At 38.5% G+C, this 26,938-nt stretch overlaps 1 protein-coding gene across 26 annotated transcripts in view; it reads left to right on the top strand.

The window, feature by feature from the left end:
- The window catches only part of CPEB3 (cytoplasmic polyadenylation element binding protein 3), a 183,625-nt gene that overhangs the window by 61,890 nt on the left and 94,797 nt on the right, over positions 1-26,938 (top strand). For 15 of the 26 annotated variants that reach the window (XR_010589503.1, XM_024101196.3, XM_065553525.1 and 12 more), the window contains exons 3-4: positions 1,190-1,349; positions 19,196-19,252. Coding sequence is in view for 24 of the 26 variants with exons in the window: in XM_024101196.3 (XP_023956964.1) it covers positions 1,190-1,349; positions 19,196-19,252 (217 nt within the window). In the remaining 2 variants the exon portion in view is untranslated. The remainder of the gene's footprint in view (positions 1-1,189; positions 1,350-19,195; positions 19,253-26,938) is intronic. The other 11 variants (XR_010589504.1, XM_065553527.1, XM_065553530.1 and 8 more) reach the window with 2 other exon arrangements.

Below are 26,938 nucleotides of genomic sequence, written 5' to 3' on the forward strand. Positions count from 1 at the left end.
TAGTGGATTAGGTAGTTGATGCAGTAGCGTCATCTCTAAGCATATAATTTGATGTCCTTCTGGTGAAGTTAAGATAAATGTCCGTTGCCTCATGTTAAGTTTTCAATTTAAAATGTGTGGTTACACCCATTATTGTATGAAATGTAGTTGTAGCCATGTCGGTCCCAGGATATTAAACAGATAAGGTGGGTGAGTTAATATCTTTTAGCTGTGATGCTCGGAATACCTTTCCCAGACCTGAAGAAGAGGTCTGTGTGGCTCAAAAGCTTGTCTTTCTCACCAACAGAAGTAGGTGCAATAAAAGATATTACCTCACCCACCTTGTCTCTCTGGTTATACCCATTTCAGCCCTCAACAAATCCTTGAACTGTAGCTAGGGCTTTGTGAGTAAAACTAGAACCAGGGTTTCTTCTCCAAATATGAAATTTGTCATTTTAATTTGAGGTCAAATTAATCCTTAAAGATTCAAAAAGCAGAAGGTAAATAAAAAAGAATCTCAAATTAATAAGGTTTAATCATGATATTTAAAAGAAATCTCTTCAGGTTTTTTTGGTGCCTGACTCCATATTTTTGAACACTTGAGGCTGGCAATACTGCCCCTCTTAGCTCTCTTGATTTGCCTTGCACCCTGTTGTGTACCTTTATAATCTGAGAGTTTGCCTCTGCACTGTTATCTTTCCATAGAGGAAAGCAACAACGTTGTGCTGGGAAGATCTGGTTGCCTGAGCACTGATTGCTTCTGCATCACATATGCTCAGAGCAGCACTATGTCAGAAAATGAAGGCAGAAGCTGGAAACAAAGAAATACAATTTTAAAACTCTGCATGTCACTCTTTCTCTCCCCCTCCCCTCCCAAAAATGTGTGTGGGAGGAGGGGTTATTTCCAAACCCTAATTAAATGTAGAAAATGTTATTGGGGTAAGAGTTGTACACACCTGTTTAGAGAGAAGTATATGTTAAAACTCTTACATTATACTATTTTTAACAGTCACATGTATTATCCCTTTTAACAGTATATTTACAAATATCATAATTATAATTTATCTTGTTTTATTCTAAATGTTAAAAAGTATCATGGAGGAAAAACGTATAACTGGTAATGCTGAAGTAATACAATGTATGAAGTGTGCTTGTGTTATGAAATGATTACATTGTAATGGTGTTTTTCTTTCTGTATCTTTTCTTTTAGGACCGGAATAGGCCCTATGACACTTTTAACTTGCACTCTTTGGAAAATTCCTTAATGGATATGATAAGGACTGATCATGAGCCTCTGAAAGGTAAACACTACCCTCCCAGTGGCCCACCAATGAGTTTCGCAGATATAATGTGGAGGAATCATTTTACAGGTTAGGAATATTCATATGTCCATGCTTGCTTGGTGTTTAAACAAAAAAAAAAATCAACTTTTCAATAATTGCTATACATTTTCTGCTAGTAAAGCAAGTGGTGAATATTTAAAGCTGCTATTTGCCCATCTAAAAAATATGACTCAATAATCTCAGATGACCAAGGCTAAATGTGTATGAATGTAGTATGCCATATGTGCAAGATGATGAATTCCAATGTTATCTAAGCTTTAGTTTTAGAGGCTTGTTTCTGTTTTCAGTCTTAAAAAATTGCTCAGTAAGGTTTTCAACTTCAGTCTTCTATTTCAGAAAACAAGCAATTAACAAGAGTCCAGTTCAATTTTTAATTTTGTGTAATTTTTTTAAAGTAATAGACCATTTTGCATGAATCATTAAGTTAGAAGATGGCTATCTAAAATATTCCCTTTATCATGGATATTAAAACAGAATTTAAAGAATATCTTTTATACACACACACACACACACACACACACACACACACACACACACACACACACACACACACACGTATCGTAGCAACTGTAGTAATATTTGTGTGATCAGGTGTGAGATCCAAGTTTGACAGCTGGTATTGTGATCTCCAGACTGGCATTGTTGTGAAAGCACTATGCTCAGCAATAGAGGTTTTTTATGTCTCTCACCTACCCAGACAGTTGAGTGATAGTGCTGACAAGCTCCAAAGTATGATGGCTGTGACACAGGACCGCATATGTAGTGGCAGAAAACTGAAGGAATGGAACTTTGAGTAAAGAGAACTCAGCGGGGGGGACAAAAGATTAAAGAGGTGTATCAAAAGGAAAAATATTTCTTGCTAGTGTGATTTATACACAGTAGATTCAATTCTTGCATCAGACAAATATACAAATTATCATGTGTACGGTACTCAATCAGCATGTGACACATAGGAACAGACTACTCGTCCATCAAGTAATCAAGTACAATATCCTGACTTGAGCAGTTGTTACTACCCAATACTTTCATTATCTCTGCATGTATAACTACAATTGATGTTAGTGCTAAAGTTGGGTGATAATTGCAATTAGCTCAATATTTGCTCACTCAAAGACTGTTACTACTTTCCATCCTAAAAGTAAAAATCCTTAGCAATTTTGAAACAAGGATGTGCAGCTATTCTCAAGTTTAACAAGTCCGCAAAGATTATAAAAAGATAGATGGATCTGTAGATTGATTTGCATGAATTAGTAAACAAAAAGTTCCCCAGACCATAGATATAGATAGAGTGTGTGTGTGTGTGTGTGTGTGTGTGTGTACTAGAATTAAAACCCAAATGGATGGATTGGAAGTAGTGTAACTTATTTGTTTGATGGATGCTGGGAAATATTGATGATTACTTCTGCTGCAGGAGCACATCTGTCCTTTCAACTGCCGGGGTACAGATTAAACTACTTCTGCCACTCAACTAATGCCACATGAGTGAGTGGTCTGGGGAACTTTTTGTTTACTAATTCATGCAATTGTAGTTATACATGCAGAGATAATGAAAAGGGATCTAGAGGTCTTAGTGGATCACAAGATAAATATGTGTCAACAGAGTAACATTGTTGCGAAAAAAGCAAACATCATTCTGGGATGTATTGGCAGGAGTTATTTTAAGCAATACTCAAGAAGTAATTCTTCCACTCTACTCCATGCTGATTAGCCTCAGCTGGAGTATCGTTTCCAGTTCTGAACACCACATTTCAAGAAAGATATGGACAAATTAGAGAGAGTCTACAGAAGGGCAACAAAAATAATTAAAGGTCTAGAAAACATGATTTATGAGGGAAGATTGAAAAAATGGGTTTGTTTAGTCTGGAGGAAAGAAGATGGAGGGGGGAGGGAACATAACAGTTTTAAAGTACATAAAATGTTGTTACAAGGAGGAAGGGAAAAAATTGTTCTAATATCTGAAGATAGGACAAGAAGCAGTGGGCTTAAATTACAGCAAGCGTGATTTAGGTTGGACATTAGGAAAAATTTCCTAACTTTTAGGGTAACTTTTAGGCACTGGAATAAATTGCTTAGGGAGATTGTGGAATCTACGTCATTGGAGATCTTTAGGACCAGGTTAGGCAAACACCTGTCAGGGATGGTCTAGACCAGGGGTCGGCAACCTTTCAGAAGTGCTGTGCCGAGTCTTCATTTAATCACTCTAATTTAAGGTTTCCCGTGCCAGTGGTACATTTTAACATTTTTAGAAGGTCTCTTTCTATAAGTGTATAATATATAACTAAACTATTGTTGTATGTAAAATAAATAAGGTTTTTAAAATATTTAAGAAGTTTCATTTAAAATTAAATTAAAATGCAGAGCCCCCCGGTCCGGTGCCCAGGACCCGGGCAGTATGAGTACCACTGAAAATCAGCTTGCGTGCCGCCTTCGGCACATGTGCCATAGGTTGCCTACCCCTGGTCTAGACAATACTCAGCCCTGCCATGAGTGCAGGCGACTGAACTAGATGACTTCTCAAGGTCCCTTCTAGTCCCATGACTGTATTAGAGACACACACAGACACACACACCAATAAATATTTGAGGGCAGCAGGAACTAAATTTTTCCACTGTTATTGATCTAAGATCCAGGTATCCATGGTGAGACTGGTGAGTTGGTTTCTAAGTAAAACAGCTACAGTATGTGTGAAAAGCTAATAAATATATCTTTATGTGGAATACAAAAAAAGTTTCAGAACAGGCAAATCTGAATCAGCGGTCATGGATAACGTTTTGTGTTCTGTGCAAAGGGTAGTTGCCAAGTCATCAGCAAGGATGGAACATGTTCTCCTAACCAGTCAGATCTAGTAGGTGGAGTTTTTCACAGATGCTGCTATCCAGGGCCAGCATTGGTAGGAAATCCAGAAGAACTTTCAAACTGCAAACTGTCTGGATCTGTGGGGCCATGGGACTTTAGTCAAGGTGGGCCAGGCAGATAGTTCTTCAAAGTGTTTCCCTCTGCCCACAAACATAATCTGTCTTCCTAGGATTCAACTTCAGGCAGTTCTTCCTCTTCTATAGATGCTGGAGTGTGTTCTGTCTTGTTCAAACAAGCTACTACAGATCATTTCATGGAGAGTAATACTCTCATAGTAAGTAACTGAAAGCTTCAGAGAGACTGGCGGGTGGTTTAAGACTATACTCTCAGTAAGTGGGCATGTCTCATTTAGTTCACTAGGTAGAGCTACCACTCTAAAATCCAAACATTTCAAGTTTGTTTCAACTGAGATGGATCTCTCCCAAATTAGGGTATCTTGCATTTAAGAAGATTACCTTTTTAGTTAATGAATTGCTCACCCTTGGTAAAGTAGGCTAATTTGCCTAAATTACTCTTGCTAGTATGCACTTATATATCAATTGGCTTTATTAATCATATTAGTTTTAGTATTGTACAAGCTTTCAAACAGATGGGAGAGGTGAAAAGACAAATAGCAAAAGCACTGTTTTTGGAAAATAGAGGCAAGCATTAGCTCATTCTAGTAAAAAGTTTCACTCTGCCTTCCAAACTATACAAATCTTGGAAGCTTCAGGCCTGTTGCAGAGCCAATATGACTATTTCAGAGACAATGTCAGCCTGCCAGTGGGCAATGAACAAACTTTTCAGCAAATGTTCAGACTTCTTTGACATGGCCTATGCATATTCACACTTATGTGATACCTTGCTCCCAGTACTGCAGAGCTTCAGAAATCTTCTGGGAATATAGCGTCTACTGGGGCCACAGGAGCCCTGTTGTTTGCTAATAGACTTTTGAAGTAGAGATAATAAAAGAAGAAGTGTGGCCCTCAACTGCTTCTGTTCCTTCCTTTTCAAGGGCCAGATGGGAATGTGTCTCTGCCTAAAATTTTTTGTTTTTGACTTTTACCCTGATGGAGGGGTGTGGGGTGGTAGTGGGAGGTGATTCTAAATTCGTTTGGGTATACCTTAGTTGTGCCATTATATATCTAGGCCAAGATTTTCAAAAATAGAACCATAAAGTTAGGTCAAAGATCTTGGTCCTAGTTTTTACTTTGAAGTAGGGTTCTGGAGTACAACCAGAAGGTCTAATTGACTTTAAGGATTCCGATCTGAAGGGCAGAATTAAGTGGTGTGCGATATATTGCTCCCTCCGTGGAGATATCTAAGCCTCTTGTGCTCTGCCATTTGTTCTATGTGGAGAAAATCCATTCCTGGATCATTGCGCTTGTAAGGCCTTCAATCAGAGGCCTGTACTAAAAGGTAGTGAAGGCACCATGCCTTTCTTGGCTCTGACCTATGATCAGGTGTTTGTCCACTTTGTGCTGGGATACTTTGAGTTTGTCTCCTTTGTGCTTGGTGCCAACAAAATTGGTAGAGGACAGGACAGGAAAAGTGCAAAGGGATCTTCAGTGCTGGAGTTCTCAGCACCAACCTGGAAAAAGGGGCAGGGGGGGAAACAACTTAATTTGTCAAGAGAGTATGCAGTTGAGTTATTTGTCATGGCACTGCCAATGCAAGGGACTCATTCAGCTTTACCCATTTTCCTGGTCACTAGGATTCCTGGTTCTTCTCCAGTGATAGTCAATATTAGTCTTTTGGCACTATCTCCAGAGCATAGACTGGTTCTTTTGAGTGCACTTTTCCGGGGAAAACTCAATATCCAATTCTGATGAGGCTGGACTCAGACAGAGTCTCTGATACTCTGTTCTGTGAGTTGTCCTAGTCTGCCTGGGCTTATAGGCTGTCAGGGACAGCTCTTGGATCAGGAGTGCTCAATATCCTGGGCTCTTACTCTCTTGGGCTCCAAGGCGTTCTCTCAGATTCTCCAGCCTCTTGGGGCACCTTCCCTTGCCCTCCCTCTTGCCCAGTGGCTAGCTGGCCATACTGATAATTTTCCTTTGCAACCATCAGGATCAGGGGATCCTCACTTTCTTAATCTCCCAAGTCAGCTAAGGTGTCATTTCCCCAGTCACGTCTTGTACCACCTAGACCAGTTGGCCTTGTCCCCTCTTTTGGCCAATGTTCCTAACCAGCTGTCCTATTCAGAGGAGAAAGAAGGGGAAAGGAATTGGAACAACCATTTTTATAGTGAGCAAAAGGGGATTTCTTCAGCCTCAAAACTTCTAAGCATATATGTGTGACAGACTTGCAAATATCCTGAACAAATATTATAACATTAAGATAAATCTTATTGAATTAGGGTTAATACCTTTTGAGGTACATTGTATTAAAATGCAATTGTGTATGTGCTGTTGTGGCACTGTGTGTATGTTCTTCAGTATAGAGGAGTGATCCTAATGAACATCCTCCATTACCAGCCTTTGAAGCTCCTCTGGGGGGAGGGAAGCATATACTAGTTCAAACTGGATTCTCCAGAGACCGAGACAAAGAAAAGACTTTTGGATAAATAACTTTAATTTATACTAACTGAAGGCCTTCTTCCCGATCCAGCAAATGGACAGGATCCCTGGCCCACAGAGGACCCCAGTGCTTAGGGGAGGATTGGAAGGATTTGGCCTACTGAGGCCTCATAAGACAATGTACTTGTTCTGAGCTGAAGCTCTAATGGACTTGTAACCACAAGGATGCCCTTAGGGTGGTGTATTAAACTGCATTTCCCAGAGTCAGTATGAAAGTTGGGAGGAATTCTGCTGAGCTTATTGGCATGCATGTAGGTTCTTTTATTGTTTTTTAATGTTTTCTCTGTAATGCTTTTTACTTTAAGAATAAAGTTGGCTTGCTTAGGAACTGCTACATGGTACCTTACATCTGTAGCAATTGGACGGTTACCTGCCTCTGAAGAGAAAGTAAGCAGGTGTCCTGTCTGTGCAGGAAAGGACACAGTGAAGGCAGGGGAACTGTCCAGTCTGGGAATACCACAGTCAGAAGGGAGAGAGACTCGCATCTCCATGTGAGAGGAGAAACAGTTGGGGAGCTGAAAGCCAAGAGTGGGTATCCTTACTGAACCACTGAGGGGAAATTTGCAGTTGCAGTTTCTCTGAACTGTGACAATATAGTCACTGTTTCTCTTTCATAACCACTTTCAGGAAGTTTCCAGGGCTATTACAACATATATGCAGGGGACCTGGATTTGGAAAGTTTTTTTGACCAGGAAAAGATAAACTGGGAGTTTGACATCTGAAAATCGTAAAAGAAAAGGAAACGCTCTCCCTATTAATGATGAGCTACTGGACATGGCTAAGAATATTTGGTTGATATTAGCCTTGTTCACAGCCAGATGTAAGAGGGCAGATGGCCTTTATCAGGTGCCAGGATAGAGGGGGTAATATATCCTAACCTGCCCTTCTTCTTGCTCATTAATGGTGTTAGAGCTGATGAAAGGAGGAGAGGTTCCAAGACAAGTTTGGGTTATCATGTCAGACAAGGATGCCAAAAAGATTGGGTATCTCAGTAGCCAAATTCTGTCATGGGCAAGATGCCAATTTAATCTAATGGGCCACCTTCTTGAGGAGCAGATAAAGGAGCTGGTGACTAAGGAGCATGTAGTATCCACCCACATCCTACTGGCAGTTGAAGTTGCTTCAGACTATTCATGGCATCAGCTATTTCTTTCAAATGATACTGTTGCCTCTTTTTGAATTAGGCCTTTCATCTAAAGCTTGGTCTTATGTGAGTCCTCCTGTTCAAGGAGGGAAGAGACTTTTCAGCCTCAAGATGGGCAAGATGCTGGAGAAAATGGAAGAACATCAATTCCACAGCTAGGTCTTTCTGACTCTTCCAACATGGTCAAAGAGAGAGGCTCGCACATTCTCTTCTTGTGTCATCCTCAGGCTTCCAGCCTCAATTCATGAAGATATCACCTCAGAAACATCGGAAGAGGCAATAGTAAACATTTGTGATGAGGCAGCTGAACAGTGATGGGTCAGCAGAGTGGTGTGCTGAATCTGCTACTGTGTTGTTGGTTTTTCCCTCTGTTGTGCTCAGGAACATGCAAAGTCATCAGCAGGAGATTGTGGCAATTCAGAGGAGAGTTAGAAAGAGCGGGTCACAGAAGCAGGATGTCTGGCCCCTAGGAAAAGTGTGGTATATGAAGGCAAGTTGAATGATATTGAGACCCCCCCACGTGCTAGAGGCATACAGCCTTAGCAGATGAAATACCTTCGGTGCATGCCTCAGTGCCCCAGTTGTACCCTAGTTATTGGGGACTTGCAAGACAAGGTTTGGTACTGCAGCACGTTAAAGACCTCACAAAAGTTCTACAATTACATATTTAATTACCATAGAGTGCTGGGTACAAGAGATGCCTGGCTTGGATATACAGTTTAGGTCTTCCCCATGTTGCCTCTGACCCCATTTTAGTGATCCTCCCTAGGCAAAATTGCTCAGAGCAGCGATAAGCTCTGTTAAATATGTGGGCCTTGGAAGAAGTGCCTCAGCTTTACAGAAGAAAAGGCTTCTGTTCACAGGCACCAGGAAGCATATTCCTCAAGTATAAATATGCAGAGACAACACACTCAAATCATAGTTACTAAGGTGGGTTTTACTGTTTGTGAAAACTTAGAAATAGTATGTACACTATTTTCTATTTCCCTATTGCCACTTAGCACATCGTTGCAAGATAAATATTTGCTGAACACTTTCCCATATACCTATGTTAGTCTGTGATTGTTGAATTGAGACTCTGACTACATATACATCAGATACCCAGAGGCAAGATGTTTTCCAAGCAAACTTTAATAACTTTGAATGTCCTGCCTTTCATCTAAATTTTCAGTGCTATATCACATTAATATTGCCTTGTGCATTTAATTCTATATTGTTTGCAATGGTAATAGAGAGATTTACCTGTTTTTAAAAGGCTTACTGGGTTAGTGGAGACTAAGCTAAGACAGTGTTCTGTAGCAAAGCCCTCCTTTGCCTCCATATACAATAGGACCCATGTAAACTACCAAACAATAAACTACTGGTATTTTTCTCTTATCAGATTTTTATTCTCCTTCCTGTTATGTTGTGTTATTTGAGTCAATAAAAATATTTTAAAGTTTTAATGTTGTATAATTTGAAGTTATTCTAGAGAAAGATACATTTTTCTAGGGATGAAAACTTTGTTAGAAATCTCCTTAGAAGCCAAAAATAAATGACTGATCTCCTTTAAAAACAAGTGTGATTTGAATACATTTTTAAAGGCCATGTTGTGATATCTTCGCTTCCAGTATTCTGAAACGTAGTCAAGAATAACATTGGAGAATAAATCTCTGTAGTTGGTATGGCAACTAGAATAATTCTATCTAATTATTGTAAATTGTACATGTAACTGCTATTCCCTTTCCATCCATCTACAAATATATAAATAGCAACAATATTACTTCTCTAGTCCTTATAGTGATTCCAGAGAGGTCATATGTACAACTTGTACAATTATTTAAGTTGTTTAGTTTATCCAGGCTATATTGTTAATTAATCTCATAGGTTTTGTGAGTACAGTGGCATCTGTCACAGAAGGAACAGTCAGTTTTACATCCTACTCTTCAGTTAATTGCTGGCTTTTACCTTGAAGCCCACTTTCTGTTCTAATTCTATGGAGAATGCTTTGGCAAAGAAATTAGAGTCTTGTGGCATGACCGAAGGAAGGTGAGAGGAAATGAGACAGGATCATATATTTGTGTTTTCTCAATCTGAAGCTGAACTTTATTTATGTTGCACTAAATTTCACTATTTCCCCATTCAAGTGAAATGAATGTTCCTACATTGTTTTACATTGGAATCTCAGTTCTAAAAATAGTATTCACTGGTCAATTCTTCACAACACTTGCTGTAGAAAAACTAATTCCAGCATACTATCCACTTCTTAATGTCTCATTCCCTTGACGCACCCTACCAGTGCCCTTCCTGTAAACATTGATGAAGGGACACTGAGGAGAAAAAAAAAAAAAAGTTAGTTCAAAGGGAAACAAAATACATGTTTCCTTTAATCTTTTCACTGGGCTAAAGGACTTTTTTTCTTTTCTTTTTCCACCTGTGTGTGGACACTTATTGCCTTCCTGGATCAAATGAATGGTCCATCTAGTCTAGGGTGACCAGACGTCCCAATAAAACCATACAGTTGTCTGGTTCTGCCCTGAAGCTTGAGGGTTTATAACCCTCTTCTTAAAAAAATAAATAAAAATCAAACTTATCTAATGTAACTGCCATGAGCATGTTTACCACTTATTGGCCTACATCCAGTGTATCTATTCTCTGACATGTTTCCCTAGATGCTGAGTCTTTTATTTTTCTCTTTGTTAGGTTGGGGATGCAGACATTAACTGATACTTTTTAAAATCTTCCCTGCCACATCCTTTCATTGATTTATGGCTTCATGTGCATCTGCAGCTCTGATAACTCAATTTTCTCCATCCTACTTTAAAATCCAGCATCTTATAAAGAAAATTATGCAATATTTTAAAAAATAATTGTGGGGGAGGCTAATTTTTCTCTAGTAAGGTTATGAATTTGCCCTCTTTCAACTTTGAATAAAAGAAGCTTAACCAAGATGTCTAACACAGTGTTGATGCTACACATAAGATATGTACATGGGGGGTGGAGGGAAGACTTGCCTATCCCCTTTGACTGAAGCCATAATTCCTGTTTTATTTTCCTATTCAGTAGGATTTATTGTAAAATTGATGTACTAGATACAGTAATGTTATGAAAACTGTGACCTTTTATGAGCTAAATATACTTCTGCTGCTTGCAGATCCTCACATATTGCATGTGGCATCTATATGACAGCAGCACAAGTATTTTGGCTATGAGGAATATGTGGCTTGTTAATAAATATTTTATTGCTCTCTTGATGCTGGCTTTCACTACTCAGTAACAGCATATCTTCTTGTCTATTCAATGCAAATGAGAAGAACTTACTCAGGAACAAGCTTTTAAACTGTCTAGGCCTCTGCTGCTTCACATTAATACAAACTATTCTCATAACTAGTGGTTGTCAGACATGTACAGAGCAGGTCACCATAATGTTCATTTGTACAGTGAGAAAATGATCACATACCATGACAACTATGATGAATAGATCCTCATGTCTGGTTGTGGTAAACAGTAGTCTCCATGTTCTGTGAGCACACATTAGGTTGACACATTGTAGGTTAGAAATAGGTGCTTAAATTATAGTTGCTTCTTGATACTCTTAAAATTCAGAAGCATCCAAATGGAGTTGAATTTTTGTAAGTCTCTAAAATGTTTATTATGGAAATAAAGCGGACCATTAACTATAGCACTGCTGCTGTTACTGTTGTAATTCTTTTGCCCAGTAGGTTGGTACAGTGCTGTGTAAGTATCAAATGTGTATAGGTTGACTAAGCAACAATGTGCTGAAAATCTGGCTGCCCTTATTCCTAGTCTTCTACATTACCGGTCATTGTGTAACTGGAGAGTATCCTGGTAAAGATGCAATTATTAAAATAAATAAATAAATTCCCTTCTCTGCTGGAACATGTGGAGTCATTAACCTAAATCCAGTCAGCTGAGGTCACATGCACAGATTTATGTAGGAGATTTCTTAACCTTTAGGTCTTCCTGCAATCTGACCTTCCCCTCCCCCCCCCCCCCCCGGGTTATGAATGTTAGTTGAGAACGGACTCTTGATTTTTGAAAGATTTCCCCCCCCCCTATTTTAAGCCATGATATTTTCCCCTTTGTTTTCTAGAAGACATAGAATACGTGGTTTTGAAATCAAAACGTGGCATGGCTGCCTATATTTTAATTACTCTCTTGATTTCTGGGTAGAGAGGGAGAATTACCTATGTGCCTGTTGGAGCTCTGAGGGCTCTCCTTCCTTCTACCGTCCTTCTTCCTTCAAGGCACTCTTCTATAGCTGTCATTCTTCCAGCTGAAAAAGTGGTTTTGAAAGGTATCTGGTCAGGTTTTCAATTTCATCCTGCTAAAAGGATAAAGGCACTCTCCATGGCTGAGTGCCACTTCTATATTACTCCCAACCATTGCTTCTCTCGCGAGCAGTTGATTTGGGATTGGAAATCAAATCAAAGTTTTAAATATGGCTTTGCAGAGCACTACTACTAAGGGACATGGCTTCTGATTTCAAATTGGATGGACTCCAAGGAAATAAGAAGCAACTGTCATTTGGGATGGGATAAATCAAAATATATTCTTGTTTAGACAATTGTAAACTAAAAAATTCCTAGTTTTAACCAGGAAGAACAGGTGGTACGCAGGTTTCTTTACCAAAACTTTTTCTTATCTAACACTGTCCTAAGAAGGCTTACAAATGCAAACATATTTAGGACCCTTTTATAGTATTGGCAACTACATTAATCACTATTATGTAATACGAACGTTGAAGCTTTCAAGATAAATTTAGCATTGGTCATGAAATCAAATTTTAGCCACCATCATTTTTATCCATTCCTTCTGAATGTAATGTATTACAACATTAATTGAATACATAGTATACTATTATGTACTAACTTTCTTGAACAAAATGAATTGATGCATATGAGGCCGCATTTTATGAATGTAAGAAATTCTACTTTTTACAGCTCTTAAGGTGTGGAGATCCATTGTACAGTACTGTCCAAATGTGATGTTGAAACTGACGAGAGAGCCTGCTGCCAGTCTTAATTTGTAACTAGTGTGACTATTGTGTCCTCTTATAATTTGTAACTAGTATCAACAATTACTCTGAGAGCTATGCTGACAGGGGTTCTTACTCCTGTTAGGATAACCTAAGCTGGCAGGTCAAAGGGTAGGGATCAGACAAAATGCAGTCCTTTCTTTCTCAAGGTTGGGAGTTGAGTGATAGGCCAACAACCTGTGCTCATTTAAAAAAAAAAGTTAAAATACAGAAATAAAGCAAGATAGCCATTCCAGCAAACATCATGACAAAGTGATGGACTCTTGCTAAATAAGAATTGAGAGTCTTGGTGAAAGCCACCAGGAAGCCAAGACTCTGAGAAGTTTTTTTACTAAAGCTGAAACAAACTATGAAAGTAGGTTTCTGGAACATTAGACCAATGGCTGTAACACCAAACCCATGCAGGTGATGGAGGAAATGGATGAATATAATCTCCAAATTCTTGGAATAAGCAACTGTTGATTCCAGGAGCTGAAAAAAATTCAAAAATGAAAATAGTCTTAATATATGCAGGGATTCAAAATGGTTGTTACTCTGAAGGAGTAGCTTTAATTATGACTTGCAAAGCAGAAAAATAACTTATACAGTGGGACCTAATTAACAACTGATCTCTCAAAGCTATGTTTCAAACACAATAAATGAAAATGGCAATATTATTGGAATGGAAATAATGAAAACTCCACAACATTGAGAAGGAAGCCAAACTTAACAGTGAGCTCTACTTCCTGAGCAAATGCAAGAAACAAAACATCATCCCCAGAGGACTCACCGTCTATAATCCTCTGACCACTACATACCATTCAGAAATTGGTCCTATAAAAATATATTACCTCAACCATCTTGTCTCTCTCATATCCTGGTACCATCATGACTACAATAATACTGCAAACAATATTTGCACCAACAAATAACTACGATGATGATATTAAAAAGTCAGTTGTACATTTTGCCTTCAAACTGACAATTTTCTCAAACATGGCATCTGTTTAGTAATGGGGGACGTCAATGCAATGTGTGGGGGTGATAAGAGAGAGGAGAAAGCAATCGGAAAGCATGGCTTTAATTGCCAAAATCAGAATGGTGAAAGACTGATAGAACTGTGCTTAGTATCAAGGATCCTAATTGGCAGTAAAATGGAATTCCTTAGAGGGAGTAACCAGGAACCAGATTGACTCAACAGTGTGCTGGAAGTAAATTTAGATCTGCCCTGTGGGCATACAAAGGAGCTGATGTGTGTCAAGCTTGAAGATCAAACTTAAGAAAAACAAAACCACCAAAAGAACCAAGAAAACTGACAGCAAAAGCCTACTAGACAGGACATTACAGTAGCAATTTCAAATTGAACTGACAAACAGATTTCAGATGGTACAAGACTTAGATCCATCACAAAAAGTCAACATTAATGTGTCATGGTGCTTTTTGCAGGTACGTTGAACTCTGTGGAAAAAAAGGAAACAAGTTAAAGCAAACATTAGCTCCTCAAAAATACTCCAGAAAAAAGCATTGGCAAAAATCTGTATGAAATAAAGGATAAAGGCATGTAAAGTAGCACAAAAAGAGGTAAGAGGAAATACATAGACAACAATGTCAAAGACGCTGGAGTGCCTAGTGAAAGAGGTGGTGATAAAACACTTTACCAACTCAACAAGGCTCTAAACGGCAAGTTTACATTAGCTTGGGGGCCATGTTAGTTGGGGGTTAGGTCTTGCTTTGAGCAGGGGGTTGGACTAGATGATCTCCTGAGATCCCTTCCAACCCTGATATGCTATGATTCTATAATTCTATGTTAAGGATAAACCAGGAAAGACTCTAACAGAAAAAGAGCAGAGACCGATGGGCAAGCACTCTAACTCCACAAGAAACTGTTAACTTTGTCAAAGAATTTAAATAGCCAGAATTAGACATTGTAACATCTCATATCACAAGCAAAAAAGTGAAAGACTCAGTGAAAAAGTTTTAAAATCTGGGAAAGCTGCAGACCAAGTCACTAGAGAAGTGTTGAAAGCATGTGAGGATGAAACCATTGATAAAATCACTGAACTTTTCAGCAAAGCATGGGACTAGGAAAAAGCCTCTAGAACAATGGAAAAAATCATTATACTGTAGTCAAATACCAAAGAAAGATGACACAAGTAACTGCAATAACTGGTGAGGTGTTACTGCAGAAGGCTTTGCCTGTCACTGAAGGGAGTGTATCATCTTAAGCAGAAAAAAAACAAGTAGTTGAGGCAGAGCTAAGGGAGGAGCAGCCTGAATTTTTACCTAGAAAATCATGTGTTGACCAGATTTATTTGACGGTATCAGTCACAATTCACTCAGGAAGTGTCCTGGTATGCCAACAAAAATATCAAGACCTTCATAGCAAGATACAGCATGCATGGTTAAAGTACATGCAGACTTGAGTGAATAGTTTAATATAGATACTAGTGTCAAAAAGGATGCTTTCGCCCACCTCTCTGTTTGGCATTGACTTTTTTATGAGAAAAAGTGTAGATGGATACCATGCAGACATTATGTGGTTCAGTAACAGTACACTAGAAGATTAAGATTTTGCTGACATCTCTTCCAATTGACAGCTCAACCAACATGCAAGCAGACCAAAAGACCAGCATTGCAAGAAAAATTGGGTTAATTAGTTGTGAAAAAACAAATCTAATGAGAAACCCAGAAAACCCCAACTCAAGTATTGTTAGAAGGCAAAGAAATAGAAGAGGTGAGTCAATTCACATACCTTACTAGTGCAAGATAGTAGATAGTGCAAGATAGTAGAGATATCCAGAAGAAATAATATTTAGGAATTGGCAATAGATGCATTCATCAGCTTAAAAAGATTTGTTCATTGAAAATCTACAACTTAAAGACCAAACTATGAATCTTCAACTCAAATGTTATTTCCACCTTAACATATGGACGTGAAAGCTGGAAAAACACAAATGGTATAGACAAATGTCTAAATGCATTCAAAGGCAAATGCCTCAGGGAAATACCGGTATTACGTGGAATAAATTTATAACAAATGCCAAGATTCATCAGAGTTCAACTCCTTATCTACATAGTTATCCAGAAAAGAATATGGAAATATCTGGGATGTGTCAAGAATGATGCCAGAGTGTCTGTCATGGAAGGAGTCCCTTTGGGCAGCTGGAGGAACATGTAAAAAGGGCCAACTAAAAGAATCCACAGTCCTTAGAAAGGGAAAACGTACGAGACATAACACAGAGGACTTGCAGAGAGCAGCTCAGAATAGATGAGGGGAGGGGGCTATGGGAGGAGCCCTTTTTGTGCCCTAAGCAACGTCACATGGCATGGGAAAGATTCAGAGATTGACAATAAGCTTTTCATAATGGAGACAGATAAAATTTTTGCAGCCTAAATATACCAATTACAGATGTACTAGCAAAGTACATAATTGAAACTATGCAGATAAGTGTGAAACTAAGACTAGCAAACTGAAAATGGCAGGTGTGACTTGAGTACAAATATTGATTAAATAGTTTTCAGAAGACTTTTTTTATGTGACATGAATGAGACGTGAGTGTCCATGCCTAATTTTCAACTCCTAGCATCTTTTGTTCCAGACTTCTCTTGCTGCATTTCTGCCTGTTGCTTTCAAAGTTAATTAATAAGAGGAGCTGTTTTGGTATTCCATGGTATTGACACGATAACTGGGTATGTGGTATAGTTCTTTAGGAGTGCAAGTATAATACTTGATCTTCAAAACTGATGACTTTCCAAATCAGTCATACCTACTTTTTAACACAATCTTCTCCTTGAAACATGTTCCTGGTTTCAGATGGCAGATTTATACAGAAAACTTTGGCATAAGATAAACTTAAGTACATAGCAAAAAATTAAAACTTTGTTGATGCTGAAATGCTTATGTGACATTTCATCATCTGCTTTTGGCCTACTATTTTTACACTGAGTAATTTGCCATATAATATACTAATATATTTTGCAGTTAATGCAATACAATGGACACTCACTATTGGAGTCTTTTCAAAGCTGTATGGGATAGATTCTTATTAGATCACCCATATTTAATATGGTATTAATACAAGAGTGAATTTTCCACTATTTTGCTGTTTATTAAGGCAATTAAATTATTATTTTTTGGGTGGGGGGGCTTCAATGGCATGATGAGAATTTTCCCACAAGGTCACTTAGCTCAGTAAATGCATGTATATCTCCTTGCTTGTACAACCTACATTTTTGCTACTCTTGAAAGATAGCTGAAAAGAAAACTTAAAAATAGCAGGCCAAGGGCAGGTGACAAAATGTCATGCAGGCAGCACCTGGCATAGTGACTGCCTGAATAAAATAACCAGATGTCTCACACTTGATTCTATTTTTGTAGCTTGTTAAACAGCAGAATTTCAGCTTTGGCAAAGAAAAAAACAGAGGTGGTGAGGAAGGAGAGGGGGGAGAGAAAACCCAAACTCCTGCATCAGCATTGGAATTTCTAGTTTCTTTATAATATTATCAGTTTTTTCAACTGAAATCATAATTGTAAAAATTAAATAATTGGTTTGCAGTACTAATAACTATAATTAATTCTTGTATTGTTTGGCAGAGATTGGTATGTGTGTAACATTTGTAACCTTGTACTAATAAATGTACTTAAAGGGTACTGTAATAACTTTGACAAGAATATAGAAGTATTTTTCATATTCTTATACTAACTAAAATAATGGCTGTGCCAGTGTTTCTGCAGCGTCAGGTTAACATAATAATACGCTGTGAACTTTAGTAGTTTGTCTCCAATTGGAGAGTCTGAAGTAGTTTAATGGAGAGCTTCTAAGAACTTTTGACTCAGGAATTTGGAAAATAAAGTGAAAATTCTGTGTTGCCACTCCCTACCAAAAAAAGTGAAGTGCCGCTTCTTTCTTTATACTATTGTGGTGTTATGTAGCTTTATTTACTGTAGCTTTTCCAAATTAATTTAAATGATTAATTATGAAAAATTTGTTTTTTCTTAAATGCTTAGTCAAGTCATAAGTGTCTTGAATCAGAATGTTGCATCTGTCCACTAAGAGTAGTAATGATAAGAGGATAGTCTTCTGTGATTTCAGATTGAAGGCTTTCATTTCTAGGTAGAAACTGAAAATATGGGAGAAGGAGAAACAGACAGATTGTCCTCCATTCTTCTTTCAGGGTACACTTTCTAAAAACAGAGTGAGGTTTTAATTTTATCTTGAGAATCGTTGGGTAGGAGTGGGGAGGGACATCTATAATAAAGAAACTAGTTGGCTATATTGTTCCTTTATCAGAGTAGGTCTTGAGCTCTCAGTTTCAAATCCTAATATATCAGGTTTCCCCCTCCCCCCCAGCAGGCGATAAATATTAGCCTTTTACCTAGCTCTTCCTGACTTCATCACAATTCTAAGGGCAACATCAGAACATGGACTGAACCACAATACTCTTAGTCAAGAGTCCATTAGTAAAGTTGATTATAAGTGGATGTAATTGCTATTCCTGATTTCTTTTTTTTCTCTTTCATGTAGCATGGAAAAAGATCACATAATAGCTTTCGGTTGACTGGGATTTTTGGTTCAGAAAGTCCTATAATAAAGTTTTCAATGTTATTTCCCCAGGGCATGTTATAATATTTCATTAATCAGATAATCTCTAAGTGAAGATGAAGATTAATCTTAACAGAAGTAGAGCTAACTTCTATTTCTTGCTCTTTGAAGTCAAGGCTGACTTTTTGTGGACCCTCTCTTTCTGGGGACAAGTATCACTACTTTGATTCTTCCTTGCAATCTCTAGTGATTGGAATATCCAGATTAACACTCAGTATTGTGTGGAAACTATCATGGAAAACACTGAACTCCTTGTTGGCATTGCAATTTTGTAGGGTTTCTAAAATGATTTGGTCACTTATGCTACTTACTTTGAAGGCTAACCTAAAAGATGAAGTTTCAGTGAAGTGTAAGTACAAGCTTGAGTAATGAAGTTCTGTCTCTTGTATAAAGCATAAGGCAAATTGAGAGAGTTCTTAGAAAATCATTATTACTGTCTGCTTTATTCTTCCAGTTGCTTTGTTGCTTGATCTACAGTATTTTAACTTTTTATACTTCCATTTTATATATTCTATATTTTAAATCTACGTTCACCTAGATGTTCATTCTGGCAGACTGAAATTACAAATAACATGACCTGTTGCAATGGCAGTATTTAACTTTGGAATTCATTCAGTTTCAAAATAAGATACCGAATTTTAGCCTTTTTGTGTGTGTGATGTGATATTAATAAATAATCTCTGTTTACTTTGTAGGGCGTATGGGAATAAACTTCCATCATCCAGGAACAGATAATATTATGGCTCTTAACAGTAAGTAGTTTGTGTCTATAACAAATTTTTGACATGAGTAATATTTTTTACATGTTCTTATACTTTATATATGTGTATATATAAATACACATACACACACAATATAATTGTGTGTGTGTGTATGTATATTTGTAGAGAGGAGAGGCAAACTAAAACGTGGAGTGTGTATTAAATCGTAACTTATTGTTGAATCAATAGAAACTTAAATTTGTGGATATTACATTATAATCACTCAGTTAATACAAATTTTCTTAGTATGATGGATAATGGAACACTTCTTTTACATCTGCTGTGTGTACTTTATTGGGCACCTGGTAATGTCTGTCTACTACAGTTAAGGTTGTACAACTGTTTCCATTATAGTCTCCTGTTTTCATGTGTTCAAATCTTGCTGAATTTTTCTATGCTTGGTCTTTGACTCAAGGTGTTTATTTTATTTTGGTGTGGCATCCCCACCAAATTGCTTCAAAATTTCTTCAATTAAGGTTCAGAGAGGATGAAAACATATTTTCCAAATTAAAAAAACCCACCTCCACTTAAATAAGCCTGTACTGAATGTTTTGAAATCCAAATCCTGAATAATGGGATGGACCTAGTTAGTCTTCATTTGAGAACTAGTGCTTTGGTTTGGTTTAGAAAATAAAAAGGTTAAGATTAATTATGACAGATGACAAATGTTGTTAGTCAATGGGTGCAATATTAATGTTAAATCTAGAAGTGGAAACTTCAGAAAAAACGGTTAAAATCTGATATGAAAGCTGTTTGGGTTCTAAGAACAAACATGATATCTTCTATCATAATAAGTAGTGGAAGGTGCTAAGAGCCACCAAAGTGTATTACAGAGCTGAGCATGTGAATACTTAATCAATCATTTGATCACAGGGAAATACTTAAAGTAATTGCTTGTGGTTATTCTTAAACATGCACTGAAGAGGTAAAACAATATGGATCCTGTTAGGGAAAATATAGAGTTCTGCTTTATCACATATCTGCAACCTGGAACAAAGGGCCACTGTGTATGGAAATGTACAACAAACTTCCAAGCTTCTTATAGTCCAAGGTGAAGCCCTTGTGTGACATACGCACACGCACACACATGGAAATAGTTATATTTTGAGGTGAATATGACTAAAACCACTATTGAGAGAAGAACAGGAGTACTTGTGGCACCTTAGAGACTAACAAATTTAAATTTGTTAGTCTCTAAGGTGCCACAAAAATTTGTTAGTCTCTAAGGTGCCACAAGTACTCCTGTTCTTCTTTTTGCGGATACAGACTAACACGGCTGTTACTCTGAAACCTGTCACTATTGAGAGAGCTGCTCAAATGTGTAGAGGGGAGGAAACAATCTGAAATACCTGCTGCTGTGCTTTGACATGAATGCTGGTCTTGGGGAGCATGTGTGTTAATTATTTTTAACTTAGACATTTCAATGCACTGATTGCAGTCTTCTGTGTGATAGCATTATAATTGTGATAGTGCAAGTACTAATTTTAATTGAATATTTAATTTTTATAAAATAAATATGAATACAGGATAAATTCCTGTAAAATAGTGACCGGTTTCAGAGTAGCAGCCGTGTTAGTTTGTATCCGCAAAAAGAACAGGAGTACTTGTGGCACCTTAGAGACTAACAGATTTATTAGAGCATAAGCTTTCGTGGACTACCGCCCACTTCTTCGGATGCATATGAAATATAGTGGTTACTGAAGTGAGTGTTCTGTATAAACGTTAGTTCCCAAATGGAACAGCAATAAATATCATTGAGTTTTTTATGCAAACTCTTGCTTTCTAAGTAGTTGAACGTATTCTACTTTTATAATTATCCATAGAAACAGGTAACTTGTTTCTTCAGAAAAGAAACATGCTGTCTTCTTCCTTTTTTTTTTTTTTTTTTTTTTTTTTTTTAAGGAGAAGGGAAATACAAGTATAATACTTCTTACCTTATACTGAATCCCTTTGAGAGTTGGTGTTCTACAGTAGGTGTTATGTCTTAGTGATTTTACTAATGATGATAATGGACCCTTTCAAGCCTGGTTTAAACATATATGAATAGGATATATAATCCAGTTGGATGGTCTAAGTATACTAAATAGAATGATTATCATACATATTTTTATTATGTAAATTGTGGAATTGTTGAAAATTTAGCAGTACATACAAATGTTCATAAACAAAGACTTGCAAAAGTTATGTATATGTTTTATAAATATTTCCAAAATAAGTGAAGAGATGTATTTCCTTCACCTGAGTCTTTTCTTTGAATTAAATTCACCACAAAGTCTAAAGCTTGCAGAAGGTCCCCAAACTATGTTTAAGTCCCATGTTAAGGACTAGATTGGGGTGTAAACGGTTGGGTGGGCCTTTGTAAGCCCTCTGTACTGAGGTAAATAGAAGCATAAAGCTTGTTTTTTGTTTAATTTTGAAATTTCTTGTATGATTTGCTGTTAAGTCTATTTAATGTGTTTGTTTTACTGTTAACTGCAGATATCTAATTTAAGCATTCCTGACAAATACAGAACTCTATTTCTATTTGTTTAGTCACAAATAACAGACTATCCTACTGCTGTAAGGTGCACCATGAATAAATAGTCCAAGTAGAAACATCCCTATACCCTGCCAAAATAATCACACTTTGAATCAGAGAACTCCCCAACGGAGATTTCAGTTGAACTGTCTCTGGGGGTAATTGGAGAACTGACAGTTTCTTAAGTCCATTATGATGATCAAATTTAAACATAATTTATATGCAATCTCATACTGGCTCTTTGAGTCAAAAAACTCACCCAGTATCTTCTATTTATAGTGTTTAGCCAGGCAGTCAAATCTGAAAGTGCTCATGGATAGATTGGGAAAATAATGACCACTTTGAGGTAATGAGCGGGTAATACAGTTCGTCTGTGAGATGGAGTAAGGCTATAAACATTCCTTATCAAAGCAGCTTAAAATGGCCAGGACCATACTTGAGCAGGGTTTTGAAGGAGATCATACTGTCACTACCATCTTAGGCCGTGTCCACAGTAGGAGTGCTTTACCAGTATAGGAATACTGTGTCAGTTAGGAGTCATACCTCTTCTTGCCCCTGACCAACATAGTTATGCCAGTAGAGAGATATAGTGTGGACCTGACCTTAGTGCAAGATTAGTTATCAGTGGTTGGAGTCAACAAATATTCTATTGGGGGCGTGGGGAAGGAGTGTGTGTGTGGGTGTTCAGGAACAGTAATAATCACTGAGATAGAAGGGCAGGTAGCTTAAAGCTAAATGAGTTAAATAATTATGAATGCTTTTCTTATTCTTGCTGTTAGTGGCATTCAGCACATCTATTATAGTGGCGTGGCAGCGCAGCTAGAATTAAGGTTGCATCATGACATCTGTTTAAAGGTTGACATTTGGATTGGCAGTTTAAGAAAAATCTGTATTTTACTAGCCTGAGAGGTGGAGGCGTGGCTACTTCCTGATTCTGGGGCAGATTACTATGGTGTGTCCTGTGTGCTCTGCCAGGGTTTTCAGTGTGTGGATTCTGGTTGATTCCTGGATCATGAGATTGCAGAAATTTGCTGGAGAGCAAGTTGCACACCATGACCTGGGGATGTCTGATTTGGCTATGTATGCAAATTGAGGGGAATAAATACAATTGCTAAATGACTACTAATTCCTGCCAATAATATATCTTTTCTGTTCAACAAACTAAGAAATTCAGTGGTAAAAATCCCATTAATGCAGAATTAAGGTTGCTTGGTGATATATCATCCTCTTGCAGAATGTTAAATTGAGTAAAACTAAAATTTCTGAATACCAGGAAATACACAGGCAAGGTTGTCCATGGCAAATTTAACTCTGCCCTGTTTCAGCGGTGCCCTGATATGCCTTGTTAACACACACACACACACACACACACACACACACACACACACACACACACACACACACACACCCTACCTACCTTTAGTCTGCCAATCACACAGTTGCTAAAATGTAAAAGCTCTTCAGCTCCTTTGACAAACCACTCACCCTCAGCCACAGGATTCTGTCTAACACTATTAAAGGCCAAAAAGGGGGAAAAAGTTGCTCATGCCACCTTCCCTCTGTTCCCCTGGAGCTGGCGATGACCAATAGGAATTACTTGGATACACTCCAAGAGCAGTCAGTGCTTTAGATACACCTACACTAAACCCAGGCAATAGTTGGGCATGCTTGGAAAAGGTATGTTTGTGGTATGAGGACCTGTGTGGATTACTTTGAGGTGTGTGACAGATTATAATATGAAAAGATCTGTTTTTCACCCTCCAATGTGTGTGAGCAAAAGGAAGAGCTGCATGTGTACCTTCAGGATACATTATTTATCATTTCTACAAATACATTAGAAGCAAGAGGAAGGCCAAGGACAGGGTAGGCCTCTTACTCAATGAAGGGGGAAAAACAATAACAGAAAATTGGAAATGGCAGAGCTGCTTAATGACTTCTTTGTTTTGGTTGTCACCAAGAAGGTTGGTAGTGATTGGACGTCTAACATAGTGAATGCCAGTGAAAATGAGGTAGGATCAGAGGCTAAAATAGGGAAAGAACAAGTTAAAAATTACTTAAACATCTTCAAGTCATCTTCAAGGGCCTGATGAAATGCATCCTAGAATACTCAGGGAGCTGACTGAGGAGATATCTGAGCCATTAGCAATTATCTTTGAAAAGTCATGGCAGACGGGAGAGATTCCAGAAGACTGGAAAAGGGCAAATATAGTGCCAATCTATAAAAAGGGAAATAAGGAGAACCTGGAGAATTACAGACCAATCAGCTTAACTTCTGTACCTGGAAAGATAATGGAGCGCATAATCAATTTGCAAACATCTAGAAGATAATAAGGTGGTAAGTAACAGTCAGCCTGGATTTGACCAGAACAAATCTGGTCAAACCAACCTGATAGCTTTCTTTGACAGGGTAACAAGCCTTGTGGATGGGGGGGAAGTGGTAGACGTGGTATATCTTGACTTCAGTAAAGCTTTTGATACTGTCTCGCATGACCTTTTCATAAACCAACTAGGGAAATGCAACCTAGATGGAGCTATTATAAGGTGGATGCATAACTGGTTGGAAAACTGTTCCCAGAGAGTAATCATCAGTGGTGCACAATCATGCTGGAAAGGGCATAACGAGTGGGGTCCTGCAGGAATCAGTTCTGGGTAAAATTCTGTTCAATATCTTCATCAATGCTTTAGATAATGGCATAGAGGGTACACTTATAAAATTTGTGGACGATACCAAGATGGGAGGGTTTGCAAGTGCTTTAGAGGATAGGATAATTCAAAATGGTCTGGACAAACTGTAGAAATGGTCTGAAGTAAATAGGATTAAATTCAATAAGGACAAATGCAAAGTACTCCACTTAGGAGGGAACAATCAGTTGCACACATACAAAATGGGAAATCACTGCCTAGGAAGGAGTACTGTGGAAAGGGATCTAGGGGTCATAGTGGACCACAAGCTAAATATGAGTCAACAGTGTAACACTGTTGCAAAAAAACCCGAACAAACATAATTCTGGGATGTATTAACAGGAGTGTTGTAAGCAAGTCATGAGAAGTAATTCTTCTGCTCTACTCTGCGCTGATTATGCCTCAACTGGAGTATTGTGTCCAGTTCTGGATGCCACATTTCAGGAACAATGCGGACAAATTGGAGAAAGTTCAGAGAAGAGCAACAAAAATTATTAAAGGTCTAGAAAACATGACTTATGAGGAAGATTGAAAAAATTGGGTTTGTTTAGTCTGGAAAAGAGAAAACTGAGGGTATGTCTACACTACGAAATTAGGTCAAATTTATAGAAGTGGATTTTCTTAGAAATTTATTTTATACAGTCGATTGTGTCCCCCCCCCCGCCACTCCAAGACCATTAACTCGGTGGAGTGCATCCACAGTACTGAGGATAGCGTCAACTTCCGGAGCGTTGCACTGTGGTAGCTATCCCACAGTTCCTGCAGTCCCCGCCGCCCATTGGAATTCTGGGTTGAGCTCCCAATGCCTGATGGATCAAAAACATTGTCACGGGTGGTTCTGGGTACATGTTGTCAGCCCCCCCCCCCCCTTCGTGAAAGGCAATGGCAGACAATCGTTTCGAGCCTTATTTCCTGGGTTACCTGTGCAGACGCCATACCACGGCAAGCATGGATCCTGCTCAGCTCACCGTCACCGTACGTCTCCTGGGTGCTGGCAGACGTGGCACTGCATTGCTACACAGCAGCAGCTCATTGCCTTTTGGCAGCAGATGGTGCATTATGACTGGTAGCCGTCGTCATAGTCGTCTCCTGGGTGCTCTTTTAGCCGACCTTGGTGAGGTTGGTCAGGGGCGCCTGGACATAAATGGGAGTGACTCCAGGTCATTCTCTTTTTTTTTAAGTTTCGTCTCATGGGGATTCAGTCCTGCCTGTAGTCGTACTGCACCGTCTTCTGGTGAGCAGCCAGGAGATGAGGATGGCTAGCAGTCGTACTGCACCGTCTTCTGGCGAGTAGCCAGGAGACGACGATGGCTAGCAGTTGTACTGCACTGTCTGCTGCCAGCCTAAGATGTATAAAAAAGAGATGGAGTGGATCAAAACAAGAAAGATTTGTTTTGTATTCATTTGTATTCATTTGCTCCCCCATCCCTGAATAGTCGGGGGAGGGATAGCTCAGTGGTTTGAGCATTGGCCTGCTAAACCCAGGGTTTTGAGTTCAGTCCTTGAGGGGGCCATTCTGTGTAACAGTTGTGTGTGTTTCTCCTTGATGCAAACCCACCCCCTTTATTGATTTTAATTCCCTGTAAGCCAAGTCGCCCCTCCCTTTGTCAGAGCAACAGCAGACAATCGTTTCGTGCCTTTTTTCAGTGCAGATGCCTTAGCACGGCAAGCATGGAGCCCGTTCAGATCACCGCCGCAATTATGAGCACTGTGTGACGTGCAGTCTATATGGTTTTATAAAAATATGATTAGTGAATATAATGTAACTGGGATATGCTTCATGCAAAAGGTCTCTTGTAAGGTATCATTACAAAGCTTATAATCTACTGAGTGTGATAATCCTATTTGTACCACTCTTGTTTCTAAAACTAGAAATATAAAATATAACTCTGAAGGCCTATTGCAATTATGCAAAATGTGAGCCATTAATGGTGGTTTGGAATCTTGATGACTTCCATTAACCAGGACCATTGTCTGCAGATAGCTGTGTTTTACCTGTGAGTCGTCTTGTATATGTGTGTGCTGGCAAGTGGGTAATGAAGTCTTGCAGTGACATGTGATCATGTCACCTGAACTGGAATCCATCTTTAACCTGGTGCTTTTCCAGTGAGGGGGGGTGGAAACCCAGAGGGACAAAGGGTTCCCGCCTTATGCAAAAGATCTATAAAGGGGTGGAACAGAAAAAAGAGAGAGAGGAGCCATCATGAAGAATCCCCTAGCTACCACCTGAGCTGGAACAAGAGCTGTACCAGGGGAAAGAATTGTGCCCAGGCCTGGAAGGTGTCCAGTCTGAGGAAAAAACTTACTAAAGCATCTCTGAGGGTGAGATTATCTGTATTCAGTTTGATTAGACATAGATTTGTGCATTTTATTTTATTTTGCTTGGTGACTTACTTTGTTCTGTCTGTTATTACTTGGAACCACTTAAATCCTACTTTCTGTATTTAATAAAATCACTTTTTACTTATTAATTATCT

The sequence above is a fragment of the Chrysemys picta genome, chromosome 7 (assembly GCF_011386835.1).
Source record: "Chrysemys picta bellii isolate R12L10 chromosome 7, ASM1138683v2, whole genome shotgun sequence".
NCBI classification, from domain to species: domain Eukaryota; kingdom Metazoa; phylum Chordata; order Testudines; family Emydidae; genus Chrysemys; species Chrysemys picta.